The following is a 21,474-nucleotide window of genomic DNA, read 5'->3' as shown; positions in this document are numbered from 1 at the left end:
GTGCTTATGGCCAAAGGGTGAATGGCAATTCTGAAGGAATTAATTTGTTTATTGCTTTTCTATAGCCATCTCTGCTATTCTCACAAAGAAAACATTCTTTAACAGCTGCTGCTGTTGTATACAGAGAACAACCTCTAAAACACCTTTGAAAAGGGGGGAAAAAAGTCTAGACCATGACTGTCCAACTTCAAAGAGTCCAAGGGCCACATGTTTCTTAGGCTGCACTTGGGTGGGGAGGAGGGGAGTGGCACAGTATAAGGATAGCACGAGCAGGGGTCACAAGCCCTCCAGGATGCCTGTCCCATGCCTGCTTGTGCAGGTGGGCACCCCCTCACCCAACTGCACCATGCACATAGGTAGGTGCTTCCCTGTGCAGCTTGGCACCCCACCTCAACTTCAGCTCCCTGCAGGCTCTCCTGTAGAACCACATCTCATGGGTGGTCTGTGCTGCCAGCTCCCCTGGCACTGTGGGCTGTGCTGTACCATAGAATCATAGAAAGTTAGGGTTGGAAGGGACCTACAGAGGTCATCGAGTTCAATCCCCTGCTCAAAGCAGGACCAGCCCCAACTAGATCATCCCAACCAAAGTTTTGTCTAGCCAGGCTTTGAAAACCTCCCAAGGATGGAGTTTCCACCACCTCTCTGGGTAACCTGTACCAGTGTTTTACTACCATCCTAGTCAGAAAATTCTTCCTAATACTTAACCTTCCCTTGCTGCAACTTGAGACTGTTGCTCCTTGTTCTGTCATCTGCTACCACTGAGAACACTACAGTTCCATCCTGTTCCGAACTCCCCTTCAGGTAGTTGAAGACTGCTAGTAAGTCCCCACTCAGCCTCCTCTTCTCTAGACTAAATAAGCCTAGTTCTCTCGGTCTTTCCTCGTAAGTCATATCCCCCAGCACCCTCACCATTTCTGTTGCCCTCCACTGGATTCTCTCCAATTTGTCTACATCCTTTCTGTAGTGGGGGGCCCAAAACTTGAACATAGTACTGAACATATGGCCTCACCAGTGCTGAACAGAGGGGAATAATCACTTCCTTTGACCTGCTGGCAACACTCCTACCAGTGCAGCCCAGTATGCCATTAGCCTTCATGGCAACAAGGGCACACTGTTGGCTCATATTCAGCTTATTGTCCACTGTAACCCCCAGGCCCTTTTCTGGAGAGCTGCACCCAGCCAGTCAGTCAGTCCCCAGCCTGTACTGGAGCATGGGATTGTTCCATCCTAAGTGCAGGACTTTATACTTGTCCTTGTTGAACCCCATGAGATTCCTTTTGGTCCAATCCTCCAATTCGTCTGAACCCTAGACCTACCCTCCAGCATATCTACTACTCCCTCCAGGTTGGTGTCATCTGAAAACTTGCTGAGGGTGCACTCTGTGCCATCTTCCAGGTTGTTGATGAAGACATTTAACAAAACTGGCCAGAGGACTGACTCCTGGGTCACTCCACTTGATACCGGCTGCCAACTAGACATCGAGCCATCGATTACTATCCTCTGAGCCCGATGCTGTAGCCAGTTATCTATCCACCTTACAGTCTGTTCATTCAGCCTATACTTCCTTAGCTTGCCTGCAAGAATGTTGTGGGAGACCATATCAAAAGGCTTGCTAAAATTGAGGTACACCACATCCACCAGTCGCCCCGCATCCACAGAGCCAGTCACCTCATCATGGAAGGCAATCAGATTGGTCAAGCATAACGTGCCCTTGGGTAATCCATGCTGACTGGTCCTAATCACATTCTCCTCCAAGTGCTTAGAAATTAATTCCTTGACGATCTGCTCTATGATTTTTCCAGGGACTGAGGTGAGTACCAGGAGTGCCCTTCCTGGTTCATGTTAACTCACAGTTCCCCCACATCCCAGGATGCTTTGCAGCCCTGGGCTGTGCTGTCTGCTTCAATGGAGCAGGGTTGGTCTGCTCCGTAGCCCTATCACTATCACTGCTCTGGCTGGCTAAGGAGGGGGTGTGGAGGGGGACCTGGCTTTGGACCCCAGCCAGGATCTGCCTGGCTGGGGGGTGGCAGGGTGGGAAGCAGCGGCTCAGGCTTTTCCTCACTCCCTGCTCAAGTGGAGACCAAGGGGTGTGTCTAGGCCTCAGCCCTGGCCAGCACACTCAGGGGTGGTTAAGCTCAAGCAGGGAGTAAGGAAAAGCCTTTGTGGGCTGCTCTCCCAGATTCCCTCCCTTCCCTTTGACAGTGGCCAGCAGGCTAGGAGGGATGCTCTAGTGCCCCTCAGCTTCTTGCCTGAGCCACCGCAGGCATGTGGCTGTATTTCCAGAATCAAACGTGAATGTCTGTTCCCCTGTTTCTTGGTTCAATCTACACAGTTTAGTCTAAAGCTGCAAAGATGAAATTGGTTCAGCCTCAGGCTTTTTGATTGTCTGTACTTAGCTTAACCATCACAGCTCATGTTCATCACTTTCAATAAGGCTATTACAGATAAATTCCCTATACCTCCAACATACATCGTGTATGTAATTTAATTCTCAAGTTTATAGCATAACAAAAGTCTTAACTAATATTGACAAAACTACCAGTGCTTTACGTATTTGCTAGGGATCTATATTCTGGTGAACAGTGTATATATTGTTTTTCACTCTTTTGTCTCCTTGGGTAGAACTTCAGCTTTGGTTTAGAGTTTCTATTATTGGTTATATTGAAATAATTTATTTTTGAAGACAACTGAAATAGAGGAAACAATTTGTAGCTGAAATGCGGATGTTTACTTTTCAATTAATTTTGAAGTTGGTCTGTGTAGTGTTAGAAGTTATAATTTAGACATGCCTTCTAACTAAGGAGACTGAGGAACCTGGTAGTTGGGAAATGGTCCCTCACTGATTAAGTACAGAGAGTCAAAAAGCTTGAGGGTGAATTGATTTAATCTTTGCAAGTTAGTTTAAGCTGCATAGATTGAAACAATAAGCAAGTGAACAGACATTTACTTTAGATTCTGGAAATGCAGCCACATGCCTGCATTATCCTAGGCCAGAAGCCACAAGACGAGGGTGGGGGGGGGGGCACTTGAGCATACCTCCCTGCTAGGCTAGAACGGACAGCTTGGGTCAGGTCAAGCCTAGCCTGTGCATCCTGCAAGGGGACAGAGGGGTGGGGAGGAAGGGTTACTGGGGAGGTGCAAATGGGGTCCTGAGATGTTGGGGGACTGTGAGTTAACTTGAATCTGGTGGGAATCTGGGACAGAAGTTTAATAAACTGATTTACCTTAAATCAGTTAAGTCTGATATGACATCCATCCAGGTTTATCTTAAACCAGTTTCAGCCATTTTGAAAATGGTTAATATGCATTGAACTTCTGTTGTGCTACAGATTTGAACTGGTTTCTGATCCCTTCTACCAGTTTGTGTCATTTCTATCCCTAGCCACTTAGGCAGTAGCTAATTAGAGACAAAGGGACCACAGAGGATTGTCTGCTTTTCCACAATAAAAGTTGTTTTGTAGTTTTTCTCATTCATGCCTGACTACCTTTACTAAGCTCTGATCACTGCAGTGTAGGGTATGGTTTATTTACAAAATTAGGTACAGCATATTGGCAAAATTTCAGAACTTTTTTTCTTTAACCTTTAAAAAAAAAATCAGAAACGCTTGACCGGCAACTCAATACAATCAATTCAGATTCTCTCAAAATATTTTCTACTTTTAATATTTTTAAGTCAGTCTCCCTGCTTTATCTTCAGAAAATCTTTAAAGTCTTGTCAGAGGTAAATCCAGTTCACTCTTCACTATAGAGCCTCTGTCCATGTGAAAAGAATACTGAATGAATTCAAGTTTTGATGTATAATTTTGTCAGGGCCGTGAGTGTCTCTATGGCAGTGGTCATGTTAGATTTAGTTTATTCACTTTTGTATTTCACAGCTGTTAGTCACTTTACAGCAATATTTAGCAGGCAGCTAAAAACAGATAAAAGGGCTAAACGTATACCTTGCATTTCATTTAAAAATAAAAAATGCAAAAAATGAAGCATAACATTTTTCTCTCCAAAACATAATTTGTGTGTCAAATTTTAGTTGACAGTGTTCCTTTTAAGTAGTACTATAAAGATTTCTTAGAGTTCTTGTATATCCATGCCATATTTTGACATGTGTGCATGTGCTTGCATAGCACACACACATGGGCAGATTTAGGATTTACTAAAAAGGGATGTGACATGCTGCCTCTCAGACTATATAGGGATGGGAGTAAGGCATGATTGGAGTCCATGAACTAATGAGAGACACAGGGGAGCCGCACAGGGAGCTGGCATATGAAGGGAGGGAGTTGCCTACCACTGCCACTGCTGCTGTCCCTGGCTGAGTTGAGTGTGCAGGCAACCCCAGAGCCACTTCTGCCTTTTTCCAGTGAGGAGCTCTGGGGAGTGGCAGTGCACTGAGCCAAACTCAGCTAAAGACAGAAGTGGTGGTGCACAGGTTTCTCCTTCTAGTGCCTGATACCTTCTCAGCTGATGACCCTGGCCCCCCACTGCTGCCACTCTGGCACTTGGCCTGGAAATCCATGCAGCCACAGCCCAAGGGCTGGAGCAGGCCAGGAGTAGCTCTGGGGTTTCCTCTGAACCTGGGTCAGCTGTTGGCAGCTGCTGCAGCAGTGACAGTGGAAGATGGTGTGACTCCTAAATCAGGGGTGGGCAAAATGTGGCCTGCGGGCCAGATCTACCCCACTAGGCCATTCTATCTAGTCCACAAGGCCCCTAAAAAAATTTAAAAAATAATTATCTGTCCCTGGCTGCCAGTCAAAGATGACAAGACGTCAGTGGCAGCAGGACCCAAGACGAGCTGGCAGCAGGACCCAGCGGCAGCAACAGCAAGGCCTGCCTGGCCCTGCCCCACCCGTAGCTGGAAGCTTCTGCCTAGCAGAGATTTGTGGCCTGGGACCCTGTGGCTGTTCCCCTACCCTCCCTCCATCTGAGAGGGAAACTCAGATAAGAACGGGTAGAAGGAGCTAGGGGGAGGATCACCAGCACAGCAGGAGCCAGCCTGACCTGGCCGGCATCACATGGTTCCCGGCTGGCTCCTGCTGCTCTGGGGAGGGGGACATGCATGTGGGGGGCATGTTTGTAGGGCAGTCCCACATGTAAACCCCACCATTTGCATGTACCCACACACCCCCTCACACCACCATACACACGCACCCCCCAATACACTCACCAGCCCACACAAACCCATATGTACCCATACCTCACACATCCACACACACATCCACCCCCCACACCTATCCACCCCCACAATCCACCTTACTCACACCCACAACCCCCCACAAACTGCATAGCCACTCGTACACACCCACAATACCCACACCTATCCACCCCCCACAAACCCCACATACATATCCACACACATACCCATGCCCTCCCCCACACACTACATGCACACATACCCACACACACCCACGGCCCCCACAAACCCTGTAGCCACCCACCCATACCCCCCACATTCCTCCATACCCCCTCCACAATATACAATAGTAAGACTTCATTTTAAGCTATTATGCAATCACCTCTATGTATGCTACACAAACGCATATAAATTGGGACAAAAATTTTTTTTTAATCAAATTAATGTATGTTGTTAGATTTTTTTAAAATGTATTTATTTATTTATTTTTAAAGAATATAATTTGTTTTTTTTCTGGTTCCAAGATAGCAAACCCCTTTGTCAAAGGGAGTACTTCTGGGGGCAAGGTGAGGGACTTATGGTGGAAAAGGTCAAGCGTTAGGGGACTGGACATCTAGTTCCAAGATGGTGATCAGGGGGTGGTACACCTGTCAAGGGGCAGGGCTACCCTTGTGGCCTTTGACAGCTCGCCCAACCTTGTAAGCAGCCCTCCAGTCAAAATAATTGTCCTCTGCATGCACACAAACTAGTGTGTGTAACTTAATTTCTCCTCCATTATTTTCCTCATTCACAGGTTTTTTTTCATTTGTTAGGGTGTTTTGCAGAGATCAAAAGCATCAGGAATTCCAGTATAAGTAAATATCTGTGTTTAACTGTACTGTTCCTACTTCTCCACTCAGACCTGATGAAGAATGCCTTATGTTTGAAAGGTTGTCTAACTTCACCCCAACCATGAAGTTGGTTCAATAAAACACATCATCCACAAAAATCCTTGCCGAAATACCTTGGAGTATAGGTTAGAAGTGATTGCAAGGCTACTTGGAAAGGTTAGAGTCTATTTGAAGAATAGATTTGTCAAATAATTATGAATAGTCATAGATCATTTGAAACAGAAAAAGGCACTATTTTTTTTTTATAATGCTTAGATATTCTGATCAGAGAACAGATGGCAAATAATGAATAGTAAATGCCTAAATAATGACTAGTTGTCAACTAAAGTGAAATAGGCTTAAATTAGCTGAGACCCAGTGAGTTTGCTATGTGCCATAGCAGCACAGAGTTGAGACCCAGAAGGATCACTGCATGCTACACTGGAGCAGAGCTGAGACCTGGTTTCCATTCTCAGACTCATTCTTTTCATACAGGTAGATAGTAGGATTCTTTCAATTCTTTGTTGCTGTTTACACAGGGGATGCTAGAGCAAGTAGCAAACTGGTGAGTTGCACCTGGGTGCTCAGAGTGGTCAGGGTGTACTGGAGTTGCACCCCTAGGTGTAGGAGGGGTGTTGTCTTGGGGCCAGCACCACCTCTCCTGGGCAGTGGAGTTTAGGAGGAATGAAAGTTTGCCTACAGAGCAAAGGAGTGGGAAGGGCTGGGAAAAGTGTATCTTGGGATGCTGAAGGAATGGTATAGCTTTAAAACATCATCTGAAATGGTATAGCTTTAAAACGTTTAGATAGTACTTAGGAAGGGGTAACATCTTAATGGGTGAATGATCCCATTTCTGCCTTTTTGATAGTTTAAAAGTAACCTGTAACACCACCCTTAAAGAGGACCAGAGAGGACAAGCTCTCTCTGTCTGTCTCTTGCATCAGTGTGATGCATTTAAGTTTCACGTGGAAAATGCAAAATGTGAATGTTGTAACTCAAGAGATTTTTCCTTTCGAGATGTTTCTGTTTTTAGCCAGCCTCTGTAAACAATTTACATGCAGCTGTGTTTTTGTCCCAAGAGGGGTAACATTAAGCAGGTCTCTTGTGCTGCCTTGCTGTGTCCTCTTGCATGGTTACCCTCCAGTCAGAATTTAATGAGGCAAACACAGTGTTCCCTCCCAGTAATAGGAGTATGTTACAGGTTGGCTTGAGAAGGTGGGGTGCAGGTATATATTATCCATGTCAAAAATTTTTTCTTCCTTCAAAAATTGTGACACAGTGATAAATTACATGTAGAATGTTTATTTAAAATACTTAAAATAAAGTTGGTAGGGAGCTAAGTATTACAAAACCATAATTCTCTGAGATCTCTTACATTTTTGATCCAGGGTTCCCTGACTGTAACCCCACTCACCCTGTTAAATGACATACCTTTTTATTATGGACATAAACATTGTTTTCCCTCAGTTCTTTCCTCCAAATGCTGTTTAAAAAAATTAAACTTATATTAAAAGAATGAATATTACAGAAATCTGATATCCATGAAATATTACCTAGATTTGTTACATATCTAATTGATATTCATAAAAAAGTATGATGTGAACAATGCATAGAGTCAGCAACTTGTTTCCCACCTAAGTACCGATAAAACTTCTTTAGACAAGTCAGATTAAGGTGTTTCAGGCTGTATTCCGGCATTTAACACTGTCCAGTTTGCTCATTCTTGTTCAGTCCATATACAGTATGTTATTTTGTGGAACAAACCACATTTTTCTTCCAGGTTTCTATCAGTATATCTTTTTCATTATATTGCATGCCACGCAGACGCAAGTATTTGCTTAAGCTCCTGTCACTGTTTGCAAGAGGCTCCAAGATCTACCAATGGATCAAGATCTACTGGTTGGTGACCACTGAACTACACCTTACCAGAACCAAGGGAGTAAAATCCATTTCAAGTCTTTGAGCCAAGTCATTTGGAGATTTGGTGAGCCATAAAGCCCAAACCATGTCAACATTATAGTTTCCATTTGTGGTATTGTAACTTCCAGGAACTTTGTACTTAAAAATTCGGCTATAATAAAAGGTCTGTTGTTTCTGCAAAAATTCACCTTAAGTACATGGCCGGGGGGGGGGGGGGGGGGGGGGGGAGAGATATCAAAGCCCAAGTCACTTAGCCGTTCTGGTCAATGGAATGTACTCATTTGATCTCCCCCTTCCCATCCCATTGCACCTCCTTTGTAAAAATTGTGTAATATGTTTGTTCCATATATCTGGTCTGACTTCTAGAAGGTTTTAATATGGGCAAACAAGAATTAATGGTGTCAAAAGGTTGAAAAGAACTTTTTCATTGCCACTGGGTACATCTATACCAGTGGTCACCAACCAGTGGATCTCGATCCACTGATACATCTTGGAGCCTCTTGGAGTTGATCTGAGGCTGGGGTGGGGAACTGAGTGCCCATGTGCATGCATGTGCATGCCCCCAGCCCAGCAGGTCAGTCCATGGGGGAGGGAAGGGACAGGGGCTAGATTGAGGCCCCTGTGGGGAAGGACAGTGCCACAGAGGCAGGAGCAAGGGTAAGTTGAGTGTGGCCCTGGCTGGGTGGGACTTACCTGCTGGGGAGGCATGTCCCCAAATATTTTTTTCTCCCTCTGCCTCGATGTGCACCCCCTTCCATCCCCACAGACTTACCTGAAGGGGGCGGGGGGGGCGAAGCGGTGGTGGCAATACAAAGTAGATCTTGGGTTGTTTTTAAATGCCAAAGGTGATCTCCTACTTAAAAAGGTTGGAGACCACGAGACCACTGATCTACACATTCATTAATGTGCTTTTGCTACTGCACATTAAGTACCTCTAATGTGAGGTACTAACTAAATGCTCATTAGGCTGCCCTGATATTCAGTAGCAAAAGCACGCACTTTTTTAGTGACGCTTAATGTACAGTAACCTTATTTTACTGTACATTAATTAGTGTATTGGCACAGTTTTTGCCGTGACACTCTAATGCGCAGTAAAATAGGCTACTGCACATTAAATTACACAAGTAGATGCACCCACTGAGCAATGTTCCCAAGAATAGCTTCAGATTACTAGATAGTTGAAGCGATGGGGGTAAAAAAGGATGTGATAGCTCTTCCATTGTTAGAAGCCATGTTTGTGACATTTAATTAAAAGGTTTTCTGCTTATCCATTTGGAAAGGGAGATGATGATGATATGCTTGCAGTTGTACTGTGAGGGCTAATTAATGGTGGGTTGAAAGAACTGTTGAAAGCAGTCAAAGCATTAAATGCTATATGTGTTGTACAAAATATATATTTCTTACATTAGAAGCTTTAAGTCACAGTGACTCACTCAATAGTCAGAATTGTCAAACAAGTTTAACACTTTCTTCTTTGTACTTATGCATTTTGAAATATATTTTAATTATTATAATTTTTCTTATATAATCCAGTATAGGACCCACCCCATTTTAGATGCATGATGCTTCACAGGTGTGTGTGTGTGTGTGTGGGGGGGGGGGGGTTGTTCTTTAAGGTTTTTCATATTTTAAAAAGTTTCAAATTGTTATGTAGTATTTTTAGTTGGAGTTCTTTAACATATTTTTTGTCTCTAAGACTGAGATTCAAAACCATTTTTCCCCCCTGTGGTCACTTTTTCTGTTACAATACCTTGTTCCCTCTTTCATTTAGCAATATGAGAAGGGCAGAGGGGTTGCATCTTCAATACCTGTTAACAATCCGCATAGAAGTTTTGACCTTACATGGTGAAACCTTGCTTTATAATGTATATTTAGAAGCAACTGTTGCCGTTTGTTTTTTTTTAGATTTGCAGTTATAATTGTAGTGTAAAAGTTAAGTATAAAATCTGCTGTATGTCTTTAACAAATTTAAACTACTACTTCTAAATGTAAAGTATTGTGTAAAATTAGAAATACAGGAAATTGGCTCAGCATCTTAAAAATAGCCCCCCATGAGAAATTAGATAGGTGATGACAACATTTTTCTGTGCATTCCTATAGTTTGCATTTAACACTAGAAGATTTAGTTACAAGAAAATAGCAACAAAATTCTCAAAATGGTCTAACTTCAAAAATAAAAATAGCAACAAAATATAAAACTTATTTTTAAATGAATCAGAGGAATAAAATATTCTTGGCAAAACAGTTATCATTTTCGCTAGAAACCATAAAACCCTATTCCAGCTCCAGAGGGGAGTGGACAGACAAAGAAATTATACCAGCTTAAAGAAATAAGGGGTTATCTTCTATTCAGGTATTCTGGTGTATCTGTTTAGATGTCAAGTCGTATCTTGTGATTCTGAAAACTAAAGTGGAGTAGCTTAACCTTAATGAAACAAGGATAAGGTAACCAACTAATGAAGCAGTTACCACAGAGCGGCTAATATCCAGTTAGTCACCCTTGCCCCCTTTTTTAATACGGTATAATTTTCTCTCTGTACTGCTAGTTTTATAAGTGGGAACCTGCCCTCTGTCAATAAAAGTTGTTGAAATGATGAAAATAATAATGCAGTGCTTTTCAACCTTTTTAGACTTAAGGCATCCCTCATTAAATTGATGGTATCCCTTGAAAAATGCCAGCTCTTTGCTTTCACTCATTTTTTGACTGCAGAAAAAATAATAGTAGGGTTGTTAACTCTGACTGAAGCTATTTTGGGAGATTTTTTTCCCAACATGACGTAATATCATTAATTGTACTGTTCAGCCCGTTCACAATATCAATCTTCCGGATTGCTTTCAGTAGTCACTGGGAGATCGATGCCAATTCTGGAAGACTCCCAGCCAATCCAGGAGGGTTGGCAACCCTAAATAATAGTAATAGAGCAATTCTTTTGTTGCCAAGAACTCAAAGACCAGAACAGGACAGAATGTCTCTGACACTGGATTCCTATTTAAAACCCTGGGCGCATCCAGATGAGCACGCACCTGTGGTTATGTGGTGCTGCAAACCTATGTGCAGTGCCACCTACCGCACACACCACACATGCAGGCATTCCCCACGCTGCTGATTTTCAGTGTGTGTGGGGGAGGAGGGTTGGGGGGGCTGACACAAGGAGACTCCGGTGTCAAAAAATCCTGCACTAGAAAAAATTGGGCATGGCATATGGCGGCAGCATGTGCTGCCCAAAACTGGAGTTTGGCTAGCCAGAGTCACACTCTGGCTACGAGCTAGGCACCTACTGCCAGATTGCTGTCATTGGAGCCTTGGAAGGCCCCCAGAACCCCAGGTAAGGCTGCTGGCCCCAACACACCCTACTCCACCCATGGCAGTTTGCTGCGTGCCAGAGCACACGTGCATGGGTGTTCCCCAGGGACAAGTAGCAGTGGCACAGCTATGTGCCACTGCTGTTTGTCCCTAGGGAAATGCATATATGTGATCATCTGGACATGTCCTCTGGGTTTATCTTGTGAATCATGCATAGGTGTTTGCAAACCTAACAGCGCTAATACTGTGTGGCACCCAACAGCACATTTAAAAAGATCTCATGGCAACTCTGGGTACTGTAGCACCCTTGCTGAAAATCTCTGAGCTGATGTGTTTCAGTATGCCCCCCTGTGCTTATTTTTTAAATTCTGCAGGTGTCTACCCTCAGATTTCTCATATCTAACAAGATGTATAGAACCCCTTTTCTTAGCTTTTGGAAACAGTATATTAAGTACACTTTTTCACTATTTTTGTTAGCCACATGCATGCATAATGAATCCATACAAGCATAGTGAGGGGGGGGAAATTATTTTACAAGCTCAGTATATATTTGGCTACATTTTGAGCTTCTGAAAAAGCAAAATCAGTTTTCCCTAGCAAATGGCTTGGCAGTTGGTATGCTAAAACTGCTGTTCATTAAACTAGTAAAGATTGTTTGACTACTACATTTTCTCCTCCTGTTTGTTTGCTTGTTTTTATCTGTGACTTGTCATGGATACATTGAAAGCTCTTCTGTATGCACGTGGAATGTGCATTTACTGTTTAGGACAATGGAACTGGCTTCCTCCTAGAGCCTCCACAACCCAGCCCCGGTGCGGCAGGGCAGAGCAGGGAGGGAAAGCTCGATGGCGCCATCACAAGCCCTGTGCTGCTATGGTGAAATGCCCCCTGCCCGCCCAGCAGCAGCAAGGGGCAAAACTCTGCCTTGCCACCCCCACTGTTGCTGGGCAGGCAGGTGGCGCTTCTCCATGGTGGCACAGGGCTCATGGTAGAGGCATCAAGCTTGTCCACCCCACTTTGCTGGGCTGCACTGGGGCTGGACCATGGAGGCCGCAGGGGGAGGGCAGCAGGGCAGAGAGCCTGTAGTGGGCAGCCCACATTTGCTTCCACCCCGTGCACAAATCTGGGGGACACGTGCTCCTCATGACACCCCCTAGAAGTGCGTGCAGTAGCACAGAGCCACCTGTAGCTGTGATCTGCTCCACACGTGGGCCCTGTGGCTGCGCATTCTGGCCCCAAGCCCCACACACTGCCTGGACTGGGCAGCACCCCCAGCTCCAGTCCCAGCTGGGGTCCCAGCCCTATCCAACTCCCTTCCCTCACTATGGGGGGCCCAATCCCCCCTCCTCCCTGACTTACCTGTAGGGAGCTGTTCCCCATGCTACCTGGTGGCTTTGTGCATGTGTACGTGCGCACATGCACATGGTGCCCCCTGCCTGACCACCCTTCTTCCTACTCTGCCAGCCTGCAAGAGGAAACTGTTTCCCATGTTTTTCTCCTTTAAAGGAGAAGAGCTGGGATTTTCTCCTTAAAATGAGAAAATCTGGGTTTTACCACGTTTTTCTATTGTGAAGAGAAAACCCAGGTCCCTGATAATAACAAAGCCTTGCTCTCCACTATCCCAGCTGCTATAATACCTTAAATGTTTGTCAAAAAACTATGATAATATTAATTGAATGTTTTTACTATTTGGAAGCAGCGTGGCAAAAAAAAAGAAAGCTAATTAAGACCTCTGGAATATGCAGGAGCTTTGGGGAGCTGTTCTAAAAAATGCCTAAGATGTTTTTTGTTTTGTTTGGTTTTTTGTTTTGTTTGGTTTTTAGATACAACGTGCCATTCAGCTGATTTTCTTTTGCATTGTTACACAAACTCAGTGTGTATAACAAAAGATGATCTCCATTTGAGATACTGCACTAAAACTAATTCTGGTGGTACCTTCAGTATGTTAATCAAATTACTACAGTGCTGAGATTTCCAGAGTGGAAAAACTGGGATTCCTCTCACAGGGTATGAAGAAACTGAATATGTTTCAGGAGGGAGCTCAGGCATGTACAGGATTTTGCCAGGATTTGGGGAGATTAGGGAAGGAGGAGGAAGAATACCATGTCCCAAATTCCTATTCTTTCTTGTTCATGACTTTGTTTCCTCTCCTGCTTCCACCAGAAACTGGCCTCCTTTTGTTCCACCCATTCAGTTACTTGTTGCTGGTGGTCAGAAGAAGCTTGGAGACCAAGCCAGGTTGAGTCAATAGTAGTTTCCCAGGTATTGTTGGCATGACTGAACTTACCTGTAGCCCTCTGCTTGTAGTAGGAATGGTTCCCACTTTCTGGGTAGAGTGGAGCTAACTTTTTGTCAACTGTGTGACTTCTTGGGGTGGAGATGGGGTTGAAGAGGTAAGGTGGCAGCAGTTAGATGGCTACTGGGTCAGGGGTCCCTTTTGACAAGCATTTGCTCAGTTGGCCTGCTATCAATGATTGAGTGACTTTATGCACTGAGATACCATAATACATATAGGCCTAAAATTGTTAGAAGTGTGAAAATCAAATGCCAAAATGAAACATCATTCTTGTGACCACTAATCAGAAGATTAGAGGCAGGCCTGAAACAATGGACTCTCAGCTACATTGTCACTCCACCAAATAATAGTTCCATTTTGGAAGAATTTGTGTATTAGTAGCTTTATACATTCTACAACTTTACACAATTAAGTGAAATCATAATGTGCCTTAGTGTTTAAATATTTGCTCAAATATGGTCAAAGTTCAACCCGCTTTACAGAAAATAGTGAATCATTGTCTTTATCACTAGGAATAGACTGCTGTTTCTCAGATGATTTTCCTATAAAATGGATTTTATAGGAAAACTGAAGATTTCCTAATTGCGGGGGGGGGGGGGGGGGGGCATTTCATGGGTGCCTGGGTTCTGGATATTATGCTTAGCAGATAATTTGACGGATATGATTGATTGCATTCCAAACTCGCAGCAGCAGGATGGTGGTGTCCTGCTGTTACTCAGTTTGTCCGAGGGGGTTACGAAGTAAATTCTGTGATAAATGTTCATCTGACTGGAGGTGCATGAACATTGTTTTTGTTCTTGTAAAGGAGGAGGATTTTGTCATAAGTGCTTGTGAAATTCCTGCCTTATCTTGGAGAATGTTGGTGGAATGCGGACAAGTAACCAGAAAAATGCTGTGCACATTTTTAGGCTTTATACAAAACAAATAGTTCTAGTTGGTGCACAGCTGGTTTGCTGGAGCATAATTTTGAAGTTTTACAATTTAGCTAGGATTTTAGCTGAGTTCTGTATAGTGTGCTCCTGATGCAGCTTTTTTTGTTTGCCTATCTCCATATAGCCTTACTGGATCTATGAAGAGCCTGTCTGTGAAGTGCATTTTAATATTTAGATCAAACAATGATTGGAATACACTAATGCCCAGTGGGTAAACGTGTCATTTTAAGCAGCTGCCCAGCTTTCTCCCTGCTGCTCCAATTAACACATTCAGCATACACACTTGTCTGTGAGTGGGCTGTGTGTATGGATTAAACCACTTTGCTCTTTATTCATCCAGGATGTGTTTATTTCGGAGATGGATCATTGTGGCTTCTGTCTTTAGAACAAATTACATCAAACGGGGTCTTGAGCATGTGCCACAATTATTATTAGAGTAGAGATTAACAGGCTACAGAAAACCTATTTTGTCTTCAGATATGGTTCAGTCCATTGACTAATGTGTATCCCCGCCCCCCAGCCCCTCTTCAAATGATGGAGACGTAGGATAGTGAAATTATAGTGCTGGGATTCCTCTTGCTGGCAGGCAGATCTTTTGAACTTTGTTCTGTTTCTTTTAAAAACCTGCATGAGATTGTATTTCCCTTTTTGCATTGTTATTTCCCTTCTTTAGCTTCTTTTCATTCTAAAATATTCCAATGAATGGATTGGATAGAGGTCCTTTTTAAAGGTAAAACAATATGTTTCCTCGTCAGAGCTGAAACTGTTGTTTTTCTTTCATATTATTGGAGTGGATGGTCAAAGGATCCAGTTCCACATCTCTCTTTGCTGTTCATTAATGCTCAGACAGCTTTTTGTGAAGCTTAGCTGTTGGCTAACACCAGCAAAAGGTAAACTGGGCTGATCCTGTGTGCAGGTGAAAGAGATGGAACGGTTCTTGGGCTTTGTCAGGCAGATAAGAAGGTCGAGAAGAAGAAAAGGCAAAAAGTACCGACCAGAGGAGGATTACCACGAGGGCTATGAGGATGTTTATTACTACGCTTCAGAGCATTTTCGAAGTAAGTCTTGTATAACCTCACAATTTCTTTTTCTGTGATAAATGTTTAGTATTGTTTTTACCTTCCTTTAGATAGTCTTCTGCAGATATTAAGGCATTATTCTTCTACTGCATATTTATCTGTCTGTTTTTGCTGATAAGACATAAAAGGAAGCTATAATGGTACTGTAGCTTTTAAACCAGACAAGGTTTATAGACCTGGTTAATATTTCAGGTGCAGTTAATTGATTCTTACTGTTGCAAGCCTTTTGTTAAAACACTTTGTATTGTACAGTGATAGGATAGCTCTATCAAAATCCTTTTGTTTATACAAAACATGCTTTTGCCTGTCAAAAAAATCTTTCTGGAGGAAATAAATGCTCCTTCATAAGTTCAAGTTGATAATTAATGTGTGTTGTTGAGTAAAAGTCAGTCTTCTGTGCCTGAGCCGTGACCTTTTCTTTTCAGTAGAAAGTACCACAAGTGGGCTCTTTTTTTGTTGCTGCTTATTCAGAACTTGTAAGGAATTAAGCAATCATTTTGTTTGGTTGTCACATGTCTGCAGTAGTCCCTATAAAGCAAAACATTACACACATTTTTAATACCCTTTCAAAATCTGTATTGCAAACTGCTATGCACTGGAATGATTCTCTGTACCTGTCAGTGCTTTGAGCTTGTGATCTGTTTCTGACTTATCCCAATGGATTGGAAATGCCCAGAAATGCCTGAGGGGACAGTAGGAAGGAAGCGACACTGAGGCATCACTTAGTTTATTATTCCATTCTATAAGTGAAAGGTATTGACAGTATAATCAGTCATGCACTAAATATATATATATTTTAAAAGGTTTCTGCTTTTTTGTGCTGTGATTCAGGGGCTTTGCTGAGAGTCTGCTTTCTCCTGAGCACATGAAGTTTGAATATACTTTTATGCATGTATTATTTGAGTAGCTGTCAGTTTTGATTTGCCCCACTTAGACTTGCTTCCATCTTACTTAACTAAATTGTGATAAGTATTAGTTTTGGCTTAAATGCTGGAAAAAATATAATTTAGAAAAATAGTGTCTACATGTTATGGAAATGTATGCAATAACAACTTCTTATTTATGGTTTTGATAACCCACGCTCCACACACCTTTACTGTAGGTAAAATATTTTAGTTTGGAGGATCAGTCAAATATATAATGTGTGAATTTTGTTTGGGTGTTAAACTAATCCATCCCTAGTGAAATTCCTTGAATTTTGCCTTTTATATGACCTCATTTTTATATGAATAACTTCAACATAATTTGTGTATTTGTTTAATTGCTCAGGATCTTTTAAAAAGCCCTTTATGTCTTTATATGCAAAGATATCATGGTAGGTAATTGACATTAGAAATCTGAATACACTGCACCAGAAAATGTACAACACTGTAGAAATTTTAAATTAAATTGAGTTAACATATGCATTTTCTAGATTTTGTCAGCTTTTATGAATATCATATATATGGAATTAGTTATGTTGACATTTTTCCATAAGCCATTGTTATAAAATCCCTTAACAAAAATAAACAAGTAAACAAAAAGTGTGCACGTGCATATATGCACACACTTTTATTAATTTCAGTTGGGCCAAACATCTAATAGTGATCATTCTTTTCATTTCTACTCCACTTAATAAAAGGATATTCTTTCTCCGCTCTTGAGCCTGTCAGGGTTGTCTGCCACACAGTTTTTTTCAAGTGGGTGGATATACTTTCTGGAAAGCTGCATTTCCTATATCAAATTTTAAAATGAGGAATTATGCTGTCATTTCTATCAGTGCTTATATTCTTCAGAATTAAATAATCACCTGCAAAATAATATACAGTTCTGCAGAGTTGCTGCAAGCACCATGTGCATTCAACTTCTAACAGCTATTTAAAATGTGTCACAGAGGACTCAAGCTCTAGAGATTTGGGTACTCATCAGTCATCAAGTAGCAAAGAATCACTTATAAAGATAGCACATACATTGTGTGCGTCAGTATCAGTTGGGTAGGTGCAATGTCCACTTAAATCGATATACAAAATGCCATTTTTCTGCTATGTAAAATTGTTGAACCTACATTTCATGTAAATTATAAAATGAAATGTGCATTTCATAGTTCAGTGTTACTACATAATGCATCAGTTAATTATTGTTTACAATATGAGTTTAGGGGAAATACAAACCTTTTAATAGATGTCTATTTTGTATGCATAATAAAAATTGAGAAAATTCTTTGCATGCTTCAGAAGGTCTTTTACCATATTTACCAATAGAGATGTCAGACCAGAGCTAGTGGAGTCAAAAACTTGTTTCTGCAAAAAGTATAAGCATTTCTTGTATATGTAGATTTCTCTTGTTTTTTTTCCCAAAATAGTATTTTTCATATCCAAAAAAAATTGTGTTTTGTTTTTGTGTTTTAATTTGCCCATTGGATTTGAGAACTGCTTAAGACAAGCAGTTTGGTAGTGTTGGAGTGATGTTGCAAGTATGATGGTCCAGGAAATATGTGAAGCAAGGATGCTTGTGGGTAGTATCCTAAGAGAAGCACTTTACACGTAATGTTTCTTTTTGTTCTTTTTTAATGTTAACACATAATAGTTTGTGTGCAATATCAATAAGAAATGCAAAAAACTACTTTAAAATACCTTAAGAGTCTATCAACCACGCAAGCGAAAGGCAATAGTTAAAAATTGAAAGGGCGTCTGGGGATCTCAGTTCGACAGAGGTCTATTCTTAATCCAATTGTGCCTGGACATTGTAGCTCATAATGCATGGTGAATAGCACCATTTCTTTTCTGAAGCCTCCTTCATGGAAGAGCAAATGAGTGGTGAACCAGTAGGGTAAAAGCAATATTAATAGAGCTTCCTTGGCAAAAGGTTGACCTCAACTCTGAGTTTTCTTGTTTTTGTCAGATTTAGCTACTGTTTGGTTGCATTTTATTTACTCTCAAGTCATAGGCAAAAGGCTGGCTTGGTTTTTCACTGCAGACTCAGTGATATTATTTTTGTGGCTCGCAATTTTCTGCATAATGCTACACAACATTAATGTGACTGACCAGCATTCCTATTTCACAGTAGTAATAGTGCCACATTCATTTCAATGAGACCTTACATTGCAAAAATGAGTAATGAAATCCCAAGCTACTTAGAAAACTTGGTGCTTGTTACATAAGATGCCTTGGGGAGCATGAAAATACCACCATCTAACCTGCTTCTTTTGTTGAGGCTTGGCACAGCTAAGTTGCCTTACTACATTACTTGGATTGAACCTTAACGCTAAGAATGTTACATAGCAAGGGGTGTTGGAATGTTTTTGCCAATTAAAAGTGCTCTTTCACTGAAGCCAGTAAATTTCACCAAGATGTTTTGGTTTCAAGTTTTCCAGTGGAAGGCCTTTAAGATTGAGGGCACTCCTATTGGTCCCTCTTAATCAGAGAATGATCCCCAATTGAAATCTGATCTCATTTTAAAAATGGGTATTTTAGTAAAATGTTGTTTTAGCAAAAGCTAGGGCTGGCCCACCCTATCCTGCAAAACCTGCAGCCACAGGGGACCCTGCAGCTAAGGCCTCCCCTACCACCACTGGCTTCTTCACATCAGGGAGCCCCAAGACTATATCTCACAGGGGGCCCCAAAAAATTGTGGGCTGGCCCTGGCAAAAGCACTTAAAAGCTTTTATTTCTTCTTCACATTAGAATTAAAAACAAAACTTGAAGCCTTACAAGTTGTTGCAAAATTAAAATATTGTCGTCCAGCCAGCCTGATTTTTTTCAGCTTGATTCAAACGCCACCTTTTTATTTTTAAATCATTAAAAAGACTGAAAGATTTGAGTATACCATGCCGCTTAATCATCACATTTAAGCAGGATACCTTATGAAATGGCTTTTGCATCATCATGAATTGTAAGATTTTTACAAAATCTTATAAAACTTTACTCATCCAACTTCATTTGGCTTCACAGTTAAAAAAAATAAATAAATCATAGTTTGGCTTCTGGATATGGGCATAAATTGTGTGGTAGATGGATAAAACTGTAGCAGAGATGGCATGTTCCTGTTTGTTCTTATGCTAAGTATTCAGGAAGGGATTCATCCAAAGCATTCAGCCCATATTTCCAAGTGCTAATTATGGCCTCCAAGATGGTGTCCATCAGTGGTTACAGGGTTAGATCTTTTTGGAAAAGATAGTTTAATGGGGGAGGATTTTAGCAGTTTCACTTTATCTGGGGTGCAGATAGAACTCAGAAAAGATACTGTACAATACATTGTTAGTAAAAATTGCACAATACAATTGTATGACGTGCCAGTAGCTAGCTTGATTATTTTTGCAGTGTATACTCTGTAAAGGCAACAGTTTATAATAAGCAAGCCTATGCATTTAAACAAAAAACTAAACAAAACCCTTTCTACTTGTACATTTTGATCTATTTTGCTAGTTTTGCCATTATTATTATTATACATATATATAATTTGATTGTTTAACTTATTGAAGTTTAGGCCACAGGATTACTGGAAATCTTGCAATAAAACAAAGCGCATAAAAGTTTTAATATTTCTTTTGATACCTTAATGTTGTCTTTCATGGGATATTTTGAAAAGGAGATTTTTTTCAGTCTTTACCTCCTCTATAAAAAATAAACAAACCCTGCTTTTATATTATAGAGTAGCAAGAATTACAAATCATTCGCTGCTTTAGATGTTTTACTGACATATACATTTAAACCTCAGTGGTGCAAACACTCACATAAGGAATCCTGCAAAATTAAGTGGAATTATTTGGATGGGTAAAGCTACTCATGCATGTTTCAGAATCATGGATTTGCTTTGTGTAAATGGTATCATTTCCAAGTGGCAGTCTTTGTATCAGATATGAACCTGGTGTCTGTTTAATAGTTAAGGTATTTAACACACACACAGTCCAAACTTTATGTAACAATGTCTTTATATATTCTTAGTAAAAGACTTTTAAAACATAAGTTACTCAGTAATTTCTGGATGTGTCATTTTTAGAAACACTGGGGGAACCTACTACATGTAGTAGTTGGTGGGTGGGAGAGAATGGAATTGCTAATGTACAGTATGATCAAATATTTTGGGCCTGTATCCAGGAAAACACTCAAACATAACTTTAAGCCCATGAGTACATGTGCTTAAAAACAAGCATGAGCTTAAGTACTTTGATGGATTTAAGTCTAGCTGACTGCACACTTAGGGAAGTTATAAAAGCACTAATGCTGACATGACTTGCCATATTTGACAATTCAAAATATACAGAATTGATTCACCTGATGAAACATCTTGACTGTTACAAGTATAAAGAGTTAATTAGATCAGTTGGATGTTTTTTGATCTGAAGCTCCATGCTGAAAGCTGGAATCTACTATTTGCGATAGAAATTCTGGCCCACATTCTCAATTTGAGAACTCCGTGTAATATAAGCAAGAGCGGATAAATGGTAAAGGTAACGCAGAAGTTTTTTTCCAAGAAATATAAATGCAAATGAATAAATTATGGAGTTTTTAAGCTCTTTGGCATGGAAGCCCATAAGGTTCTGAGTTCTTTACCTGCTGTGTCCACAGTAGTTCAAATGCATGGGAGTTTGAATGCCTTTTAAAGGTATCTGGAAATGAGGATGAGAAGTCATTTTAGAATAGTAGAAACCGTTGCTGCAATATCTGCCCTCTAAAACAGACATTGGATAGTAGCCACCAGTTTGAGAGACGGGGGAACAATGCATTCAAAGCAGTGAGGAAGGGAGTAAGGGGGAATAAAACCAGAAAAGAAAGCAGAACATCTAAGGGAGAAGTAAACTAAACAACAAAGTAGTACATATGGAAAGAAGAAAGCATGCAGGTAGAGATACTGGAAAAACTTCAGGTTTAAAACATTTCAGGTGTGAAAGGAGTGAGTGAAAGGGAGTGTGTTTAGCAGAGGTGTATTGATATAACAGTTTATACTGTATCAGCACTGATAAAAGAA

At 41.2% G+C, this 21,474-nt stretch overlaps 1 protein-coding gene across 8 annotated transcripts in view; it reads left to right on the top strand.

The window, feature by feature from the left end:
- The window catches only part of GRIP1 (glutamate receptor interacting protein 1), a 594,076-nt gene that overhangs the window by 186,288 nt on the left and 386,314 nt on the right, over positions 1–21,474 (top strand). For 6 of the 8 annotated variants that reach the window (XM_059726069.1, XM_059726067.1, XM_059726068.1 and 3 more), the window contains exon 1: positions 14,994–15,507. The exons of 1 other annotated variant lie outside the window; for it this stretch is intronic. In XM_059726069.1, coding sequence (XP_059582052.1) covers positions 15,375–15,507 — 133 coding nt within the window. In that variant the 5' untranslated portion in view covers positions 14,994–15,374. Of the gene's footprint in view, positions 1–14,993; positions 15,508–21,474 lie in introns of those variants that run through there. One more of the 8 variants, XM_019493240.2, reaches the window with a different exon arrangement.

Source organism: Alligator mississippiensis, chromosome 4, assembly GCF_030867095.1.
Source record: "Alligator mississippiensis isolate rAllMis1 chromosome 4, rAllMis1, whole genome shotgun sequence".
Classification (NCBI taxonomy): Eukaryota; Metazoa; Chordata; order Crocodylia; family Alligatoridae; genus Alligator; species Alligator mississippiensis.
The sequence above is the reverse complement of the archived record's forward strand: the minus strand, read 5'-3'. Positions and strand labels throughout refer to the sequence as shown.